Source organism: Scyliorhinus canicula, chromosome 13 (assembly GCF_902713615.1).
Source record: "Scyliorhinus canicula chromosome 13, sScyCan1.1, whole genome shotgun sequence".
Taxonomy (NCBI): domain Eukaryota; kingdom Metazoa; phylum Chordata; class Chondrichthyes; order Carcharhiniformes; family Scyliorhinidae; genus Scyliorhinus; species Scyliorhinus canicula.
The window spans coordinates 70,053,124-70,063,430 of NC_052158.1; the positions used below are offsets into that span (position 1 = coordinate 70,053,124).

At 45.2% G+C, this 10,307-nt stretch overlaps 1 protein-coding gene across 2 annotated transcripts in view; it reads right to left on the minus strand.

Annotated features, from left to right (window-relative positions):
• LOC119976178 overlaps positions 1 to 7,739 on the minus strand; it is a 34,029-nt gene extending 26,290 nt beyond the window's left edge. Inside the window, exon 1 of one of the 2 annotated variants that reach the window (XM_038816458.1) lies at positions 7,586 to 7,739. In XM_038816458.1, the coding sequence (XP_038672386.1) occupies positions 7,586 to 7,652 (67 nt within the window). In that variant the 5' untranslated portion in view covers positions 7,653 to 7,739. Of the gene's footprint in view, positions 1 to 7,581 lie in introns of both variants that reach the window. The other variant, XM_038816459.1, reaches the window with a different exon arrangement.
• Between the last annotated feature and the right edge of the window lie 2,568 nt (positions 7,740 to 10,307).

The window sequence follows — 10,307 nt, forward strand, 5'->3', positions numbered from 1 at the left end:
ATACCACTCGTCACTGATTGCCAGCCAGAATAGGACTCATTTATTCCCACTATTTGTTTCCTGTTAGATAACCAATCCTCTATCCATGCTAGTACTCTACCCTTAACGCCATGCATCCTCATCTTATGCAGCAGTCTCTTGTGCGGTACCTTGTCAAAGGCCTTTTGGAAATAGTACACCACATCCACTGGGTCCCCTTTGTCTACCTTGCTCGAAATGTCTTCATAGAATTCCAAGAGATTCGTCAAGCATGACCTGCCCTTCATGAATCCATGCTGCGTCCGTTCAATGGGACAATTTCTATCGAGGTGCCCTCCTATCTCTTTCTTGATAATAGACTCAAGCATCTTCCCCACGACAGAGGTTAAGCTAACCGGTCTATAATTCCCCATCTTTTGTCTACTTCCCTTTTTAAACAGTGGCGTCACATTTGCTGTTTTCCAATCCTCTGGGACTGCCCCAGTGTTCAGCGAATTTTGGAAAATTACCGCCAGTGCATCTGCTATTACTCTAGCCATCTCTTTCAGTACCCTGGGATGCATTCCATCAGGGCCAGGAGACTTATCTATCCTGAGCTCCATTAGCTTGCCCAACACTGGCTCTTTCGTGAGAGTAATGGTTTCAGGTCCTCACCTACCTTCTTCTCTCGGTCAATTGCTGGAATGTTATTAGTGTCCTCCACTGTGAAGACCGATACAAAATGTTTGTTCAATGCCTCTGCCATTTCATCATATCCCATAACTAAATGACCACTCTCATCCTCTAACGGACCAATGTTTACTTTAGCCACTCTTTTTAGTTTTATATAATTATAAAAACTTTTGCTATCTGTCCTTATATTCTGTGCCAGTTTTTTTTCGTGTTCTATCTTACTTTTCTTTATGGCTCTTTTCGTGGCTTTCTGCTGACCTTTAAAGTTTTCCCAATCTTCGAGTTTCCCGCTGATCTTGGCCACTTTGTAAGCCTTCTCTTTCAATTTGACAGCCTCATGTAACTCCTTAGACACCCATGGTAGATTACCTCTTTTCTTACAATTCTTCCTTCTCACTGGAATATACTTTTGTTGAGCACTATGAAAGATTTCTTTGAAAGTACTCCACTGCTCCTCAACTGTCCTACCATAAAATATTTGTTTCCAGTCTACTTTAGCGAGGTCCTTCCTCATTCTATCGTAGTCCCCTTTGTTCAAGCATAGGACCCTGGTATTGGATTCTATCATCACCCTCTCCATCTGTATACTAAATTCAACCATGCTGGATCACTCCTCCCAAGAGGATCCCTAACGATGAGGTCATTAATTATTCCTGCCTCATTACACAGGACCAGATCTAGGATAGCTTGCGCTCTCGTCGGTTCCATTACATATTGTTCCAGAAAACTATCCCAGATACATTCAACGAACTCCTCTTCAAGGCTACCCTGACCGAGCTGATTTGACCAATCTATATGCAGATTAAAATCTCCCATGATAACTGCTGTACCCTTTTCACAGGCATTAGTTATCTCTTCATTTACTGCCTGTCCCAGTGTGATGCTATTATTTAGTGGCCTATAGACTACGCCTATCAGTGTCTTTTTCTTCTTAGAATTTCTAATTTATACCCAAATGGATTCAACCTCATTCTCCATAGAACCTATATCATCCCTCAATGCCACCCTGATGTCGTCCTTGATTATTAGTGCTACTCCACCTCCCTTACATACCTGTCTATCCCTCCGAAACGTCTGGTACCCCTGGATATTTAACTCCCAGTCGTGACCATCCTGCAACCATGTCTCCGTAATGGCTATCAAGTCATATTCATTCGCGATGATTTGTGCCGTTAATTCATTAACTTTGTTACGAATGCTACGAGCATTCAGGTAAAGTGCCCTGATGCTGACTTTATCATTATTAGACAAATTGGACATCATGAGATGTCCTAAGTTATCTTTCCTTTTTGCTTCATTCCTAGTCTGCCTTGAACTTAAACCCACCTGCACACATGCTAACCTGCTGCTTATCCTTCCATTTAACTCCCTACTCCCTGTCGCTTTCCCTTTCCCTCGACTCAGAAGTTTAAAGTCCTCACAATAACCTCACATTTGTCAACATTGTATTCCATCTGCCAGACCCTAGCCCATTCACTTAACCTAACCAAATCCCTCTGCAGACTTCCAGTACCCTCTGCACTTTTCGCTTTACCACTCATCTTAGTGTCATCTGCAAACTTGGACACATTGCCCTTGGTCCCCAACTCCAAATCATCTATGTAAATTGTGAACAATTGTGGGCTCAACACGGATCCCTGAGGGACACCACTAGCTACTAATTGCCAACCAGAGAAACACCCATTAATCCCCACTCTTTGCTTTCTATTAATTAACCAATTTTCTATCCATGCTACTACTTTACCCTTAATGCCATGCATCTTTATCTTATGCAGCAACCTTTTGTGTGGCACCTTGTCAAGGGCTTTCTGGAAATCAAGATATACCACATCCATTGGCTCCCCGTTATCTACTGCACTGCTAATGTCTCAAAAAATTCCACTAAATTAGTTAGGCACAACCTGCCCTTTATGAACCCATGCTGCGTCTGCCCAATGGGACAATTTCTATCCAGATGCCTCGCTATTTCTTCCTTGATGATAGATTCCAGCATAGAACATTACAGCGCAGTACGGGCCCTTCGGCCCTCGATGTTGCGCCGACCCGTGAAACCATCTGAAGCCTATCTGACCTACACTATTCCATTTTCATCCATATGTCTATCCAGTGACCACTTAAATGCCCTTAAAGTTGGTGAGTCTACTACTGTTGCAGGCAGGGCGTTCCACACCCCTACTACTCTCTGAGTGAAGAAACTGCCTCTGACATCTGTCCTATATCTACCACCCCTCAATTTAAAGCTATGTCCCCTCGTGTTGGTCATCACCATCCGAGGAAAGAGACTCTCACTGTCCGCCCTATCTAACCCTCTGACTATCTTATGTCTCTATTAAGTCACCTCTCAGCCTTCTCCTCTCTAACGAAAACAACCTCAAGTCCCTGAGCCTTTCCTCGTAAGATCTTCCCTCCATACCAGGCAACATCCTAGTAAATCTCCTCTGAACCCTTTCCAAAGCTTCCACATCCTTCCTATAATGTGGTGACCAGAACTGCACGCAGCACTCCAGGAGTGGCCGCACCAGAGTTATGTACAGCTGCAGCATGACCTTGTGGCTCCGAAACTCAATCCCCCTACTGATAAAGGCTAGCACACCATATGCCTTCTTAACAGCCCTATTAACCTGGGTGGCAACTTTCAGGGATTTATGTACCTGGATGCCGAGATCTCTCTGTTCATCTACATTACCAAGAATCTTGCCATTAGCCCAGTACTCTGCATTCCTGTTACTCCTTCCAAAATGAACCACCTCACACTTTTCCGCATTAAACTCCATCTGCCACCTCTCAGCCCAGCTCTGCAGCTTATCTATGTCCCTCTGTATCCTATAACATCCTTCAGCACTATCCACAACTCCACCGACCTTCGTGTCATCTGCAAATTTACTAACCCATCCTTCTACACCCTCTTCCAGGTCATTTATAAAAATGACAAACAAAGACGACATAAAGATCAAGGACAAAGGCTCTGCAATCTCCTCCCTGGCTTCCCAGAGAATCCTAGGATAAATCCCATCTGGCCCAGGGGACTTATCTATTTTTACATTTTCCAAAATTGTTAACACCTCCTCCTTGTGAACCTCAATTCCATCTAGCCTGGTCGACTGAACCGGAGTATTCTCCTCGACAACATTGTCTTTCTCCAATGTAAACACTGATGAAAAATATCCATTTAACGCTTCCCCTATCTCCTCTGATTCCACACACAACTTTCCACTACTATCCTTGATTGGCCCGAATCTTACTCTAGTCATTCTTTTGTTCCTGATATACCTATAGAAAGCCTAAGGGTTTTCCTTGATCCTATCCGCCAACGACTTTTCGTGTCCTCTCCTCGCTCTTAACTCTCCCTTTAGGTCCTTCCTGGCTAACTTGTAACTCTTAAGTGCCCTAACTGAGCCTTCATGTCTCATCCTAACATAAGCCGCCTTCTTCCTCTTGACAAGTGCTTCAACTTCCTTAGTAAACCACGGTTCCCTTGCTCGACAACTTCCTCCCTGCCTGACAGGTACATACTTATCAAGGACACGCAGTAGCTGTTCCTTGAAAAAGCTCCACATTTCGATTGTACCCATCCCCTGCAGTTTCCTTCCCCATCCTATACATCCTAAATCTTGCCGAATAGCATCATAATTGCCTTTCCCCCAGCTATAATCCTTGCCTTGCGGTATATACCTATCCCTGCCCATTGCTAAAGTAAACATAACCGAATTGTGATCACTATCACCAAAGTGCTCACCTACATCTAAATCTAACACCTGGCCGGGTTCATTACCCAGTACCAAATCCAATGTGGCCTCGCCCCTTGTTGGCCTGTCTACATACTATGTCAGAAAACCCTCCTGCACACACTGCACAAAAACTGACCCATCTATAGTACTCGAACTATAGTATTTCCAGTCAATATTTGGAAAGTTAAAGTCCCCCATAACAACTACCCTGTTACTCTCGCTCCTGTCGAGAATCATCTTTGCAATCCTTTCCTCTACATCTCTGGAACTATTTGGAGGTCGATAGACAACTCCCAACAGGGTGACCTCTCTTCTCCTGTTCCTAACCTCGGCCCATACTACCTCAGTAGACGAGTCCTCAAACGTCCTTTCTACCGCCGTAATACTTTCCTTGATTAACAATGCCACCCCCCCCCCCCCCCTCTTTTACCATCTTCTTTGTTCTTACAGAAACATCTAAATCCTGGAACCTGCAACAACCATTCCTGTCCCTGCTCTACCCATGTCTCCGAAATCGCCACAACATCGAGATCCCAGGTACCAACCCATGCTGCAAGCTCACCCACCTTCTTCCGGATGCTCCTGGCGTTGAAGTAGACACACTTCAAACCAGCGTCTTGCTTGCCGGTGCCCTCTTTTGAACTTTTAACCCTATCCCTGACCTCACTACTCTCAACATCCTGTACACTGGGACTACAATTTAGGTTCCCATCCCCCTGCTGAATTAGTTTAAACCCCCCAGAAGAGCACTAGCAAATCTCCCCCCCCCCCCACCCCCCAGGATATTGGTACCCCTCTGGTTCAGGTGAAGACCATCCTGTTTGTAGAAGTCCCACCTACCCCAGCATGAGCCCCAATTATCCAGGAAACCAAAACTCTCCCTCCTGCACCATCCCTGTAGCCACGTGTTCAACTCCTCTCTCTCCTTATTTCTCACTTCGCTAGCACGTGGCATGGGTAACAACCCAGAAATAACAACTGTTTGTTCTAGCTCTCAGCTTCCACCCTAGCTCCCTAAATTTCTGTCTCAAATCCCCATCTCTCTTCCTACCTATGTCGTTGGTACCTATGTGGACCACGACTTGGGGCTGCTCCCCCTTAAGGATCCCAAAAAGCATCTTCCCTACTACCAAAGTCAAGCTCACTGGCCTATAATTTCCTGCTCTCTGCCTACTTCCTTTTTTAAACAGTGGTGTCACGTTTGCTAATTTCCAATCCACCGGGACCACCCCAGAGTCTAGTGAATTTTGGTAAATCATCATTAGTGCATCTGCAATTTCCCTAACCATCTCTTTTAGCACTCTGGGATGCATTCCATCAGGGCCAGGAGACTTGTCTACCTTTAGCCCCATTAGCTTGCCCATCACTACCTCCTTAGTGATAACAATCCTCTCAAGGTCCTCACCTGTCATAGCCTCATTTCTATCAGTCGCTGGCATGTTATTTGTGTCTTCCACTGTGAAGACCAGCCCAAAAAACCTGTTCAGTTCCTCAGCCATTTCCTCATCTCCCATTATTAAAACTCCCTTCTCATCCTCTAAAGGACCAATATTTACCTTAGCCACTCTTTTTTGTTTTATATATTTGTAAAAACGTTTACTGTCTGTTTTTATATTCTGAGCAAGTTTACTCTCATACTCTATCTTACTCTTCTTTTTAGCTTTTTTAATAGCTTTCTGTTGCCCCCTAAAGATTTCCCAGTCCTCTAGTCTCCCACCAATCTTTGCCACTTTATATGCTTTTTCCTTCAATTTGATACTCTCTCTTATTTCCTTAGATATCCACGGTCGATTTTCCCTCTTTCTACCGTCCTTCCTTTTTGTTGGTATAAACCTTTGCTGAGCACTGTGAAAAATGGCTTGGAAGGTTCTCCACTGTTCCTCAACTGTTCCACCATAAAGTCTTTGCTCCCAGTCTACCTTAGCTAGTTCTTCTCTCATCCCATTGTAATCTCCTTTGTTTAAACACAAAACACTAGTTTTTGATTTTACTTCCTCACCCTCCATCTGTATTTTAAATTCCACCATATTGTGATCGCTCCTTCCGAGAGGATCCCTAACTATGAGATCATGAATCAATCCTGTCTCATTACACAGGACAAGATCTAGGACCGCTTGTTCCCTCATAGGTTCCATTACACACTGTTCTAGGAAACTATCGCAGATACATTCTATAAACTCCTCCTCAAGGTTGCCTTGACCAACCTGGTTAAACCAATCGACATGTAGATCAAAATCCCCCATGATAACTGCAGTACCATTTCTACATGCATCAGTTGCTTATTTAGTTGTTTATTGCCTGCCCCACCATAACGTTACTATTTGGTGGCCGATAGACTACTCCTATCAGTGACTTTTTCACCTTATTATTCCTGATTTCCACCCAAATGGATTCAACCTTATCCTCCGTAGCACCGATGTCATCCCTTACTATTGCCCGGATGTCATCCTTAAATAACAGAGCAACACCACTTCCCTTACCATCCACTCTGTCCTTCCGAATAGTTTGATACCCTTGGATATTTAACTCCCAGTCGTGACCATCCTTTAACCATGTTTCAGTAATGGTCACTAAATCATAGTCATTCACGATGATTTGTGCCATCAACTCATTTACTTTATTCCGAATACTACGAGCATTCAGGTAAAGTACACTTATGTTGGGTTTTTTTAAACCGGTTTTGAATCTTAACATCTCCAGTTTTATTCCTTTTAGCATTACTGGGCCTATTCACTGAGTTCCCCTCAGTCACTGTACCTTGTACTGTCGCTCTTTTTGACGTTTAACAACAAACTGCCGAAGGGAGTCTGAGCCACAGGAGCAAGCAGGAAAGCTTGATCCCCAAGTGCCCCCCTCCCAGCATCATGGGCAGTGCCAACACCATCAAGTGCAGACACCCTCCACAGGCAAAGACCCGGAAATGTCAGGAATCTCCCCGACAGCCTCAGTCAGGGCCCAGCTGCTGGGAGTTCATCGGATTCCCAGGAATATCCAGTCTCCCCCCCCCAAAGACCCAGGGTGAGGTGTTCCGCAGTAGCTGAGCTCGTGCCAGGCGGGGTGTTATGGAGGTGGGTTGTCTTGGTGATGGGGCGGGGATGAGGCTCAGACAGGGAGGTTGTGAAGAGCCAGAGCCACAGAAACGGAGAACCCGAGGCATCTCGCTCGCCCACCCGCAAGAAAGGCGGCACACAGAGCCCGGTACCTACAGCTCCTGAGCAGCGCTCCCAACACCTGCCGATCCAGCCGCTCCCTCAACCGCTGCTGCTCCGCCATCTTTTACCCCCCGGGGTCTTTCCACAAGGTCGGCGCACAGCCGTGAACAGCCCGCCTGAGGGGAAAACAGGGGAAGAATGGTTCAAGTATGATGGACAGCGGCCTGGGATTGAGTTTAGGGCGCCTCCGTTGTTCCTTTTCACTGAGTGGCTGGGGTGCCTTTAAAAAGCAGGACTTCAACCAGGCAGTTGCTTGGACACTGACATAGACCTGCCGCCATGTTTGATGCAGTCACTGTGACCTGGAACTACATGCCAGTCTCTCTCTGCTCTCAGATATGAATCTATACTGACCCTGAGCTGTTCATCTAACCGTGACCACATCTCCAGTACCTCGGAAAACGATGCTGTGGATGACAGCATTACATTTATTGCTCCCTCTTCAGGAGTTTTCAGGGTCAAAACCCGTGGGGTGGTGGCTGGTGTCTGAAGGATCACAGTGCTCTCGTTTGATAGAATTGCATTCGCTGTGCATCAACCGCTGCATACTCAGCAGTGCTGTCTCCGAACTTGGGTGGCATGGTAGCACAGTGGTTGGCATTGTTCACAGCACCAAGGACCCGGGTTCGACTCCCAGCATGGGCCACTGTGCAGAGTCTGCACGTTCTCCCCGTGTCTGAGTGGGTTTCCTCCCACAAGTCCCAAAAGACATGCTTGTTAGGTGAATTGGACATTCTGAATTCTCTCTCAGTGTACCCAAACAGGCACTTCATGCAGTGTTAATGTAAACCTACTTGTGACACTAATAAAGGTTATTATAGATAACAGTGAGCAGGTTAGCATGCCCTGCATGTACGATTGACGCCAAGCTCCTTGTACGTACGTGCTTTTGGCGCAATCTCACTTGGAGGTGAGCTTTCACTTTCAAGCAAGGCAAGAGAACTGTGGACATAGATTGTTTTGTTAGAAGGAAGAGACGGACAGAGACACAAATAGGCAGTGTACCTACTGGCTATGATCTCATCAGAATCTGCTGTCGAGAGCCGCTCAGGAGACTCCACGACAGGACAGTTAGTGTTAGCTCTGTACAGAGCTAGTGAATAGCCTACAAAGAAGCTAAATCGGCAACAAAGCAGACAATTTATTTCGGCAAAGCCCATGTGTGTTATATGCAGGGAAGTGCTGGTGAATTAACGTTGAAAACTTTCAAAACTGCAATGGCACCTGAAGACTAAATACGGCGAGCTTGAGAACAAACCTCTTTATTTTTTTCAAAGGATGCAGCAAGAATTGAAATCATCACCTGAAGTTCTTAGCAAAAATGTAACAAAGCGCAATTAACGTGTTACATGGTAGCTTACTGCGTAGCTAAAGAAAAAATGCCCCACACTGTTGCAGAGAGATTAATCGCTCGCACAGTCCTAGATGATGCCATCTGAAAAACTGAAATGCATTCCACTTCGCGATAATGCAGTGGATCGCCAAACTAATGACATTGCTGAGAATCTAGAAGTGCAGCTTCTTTCTCATTTAAAATTATCACAGGCGTTCTCAATGCAACTGGATGAAAGTACAGATGTTTCAAATTGTGCAACCTTGCTCATTTACATTATGTAAATTTGGCACAATTAATTTGTTGAGGATTTGCTGTGCTGCCTTACATGACCAACCAGCACAACTGATTCACAGATCTTTAAAGCGTTGAATAGCTATGTGGTTGGAAAGTGTGGGCTCGACTGGGTTTTTTTGCAGAGGAATCACAAGCGATGGGGCAACCAACATGACAGGGAAAACAGTCGAGTTATGTTGAAGATGAGGGAGGCAGATGGTTCGGACATTGTTTGGAATCATTGCGTTATTCACTGTGAGCCATTGGCATCAAAAGGAATTTCTTCCGACCTTGAATTGTTGGTGAAAAGAATTGTGAAAGTTGTGAAGTTCATTAAACGCAGAGCACTCCATGCTAGGCATTTTGAGGCTGTTCTGATATGGGGGCCAACAACACACATTTATTGTTCCACACAAGTATTTTAGCTGTCAAGTGGTCGGGTGCTTGGCAGAGTTTACGAACTGTGGTATGAAATCCACGTTTTCCTCCTTGAGAAATCGTCCCTTCTGGCTGATTCATTTGGTGATGAAACTTCGAGGCTAACCTGATGAGTTTGAAACTCCAGAGTCAGTTATTAGTTTACAGCTGACACCTTGCCGACACCTTTTCAATTCTAAAATAGCTAAACCTCAAAGTGCAGAGAAAGGATGATGCTATGGGGCTGGTTGAGCCTTTTCAATTCTAAAATAGCTAAACCTCAAAGTGCAGAGAAAGGATGATGCTATGGGGCTGGTTTAGCACAGGGCTAAATAGCTGGATTTTAAAGCAGACCAAGGCAGGCCAGCAGCACGGTTCAATTCCCGTACCAGCCTCCCTGAACAGGCACCGGAATGTGGCGACTAGGGGCTTTTCACAGTAACTTCATTTGAAGCCTACTTGTGACAATAAGCAATTTTCATTTCATTTTCATGATTGCTTTCGGCATTGTGAAGAAATAGATGCTCTCCAAATGTAATTGAAAGTTTGGTGATGTGACCATCTCACTCGGAACACGATTGGAAGTAAACTGTGGTTTTAATAGTCTTAAAACTGAGCCTGTCTGCGACCAGAAGAACTGAGGGCAGGCTCACACGGCTGCAGCACTTTATACTTCCGGTAGTGGGAGGG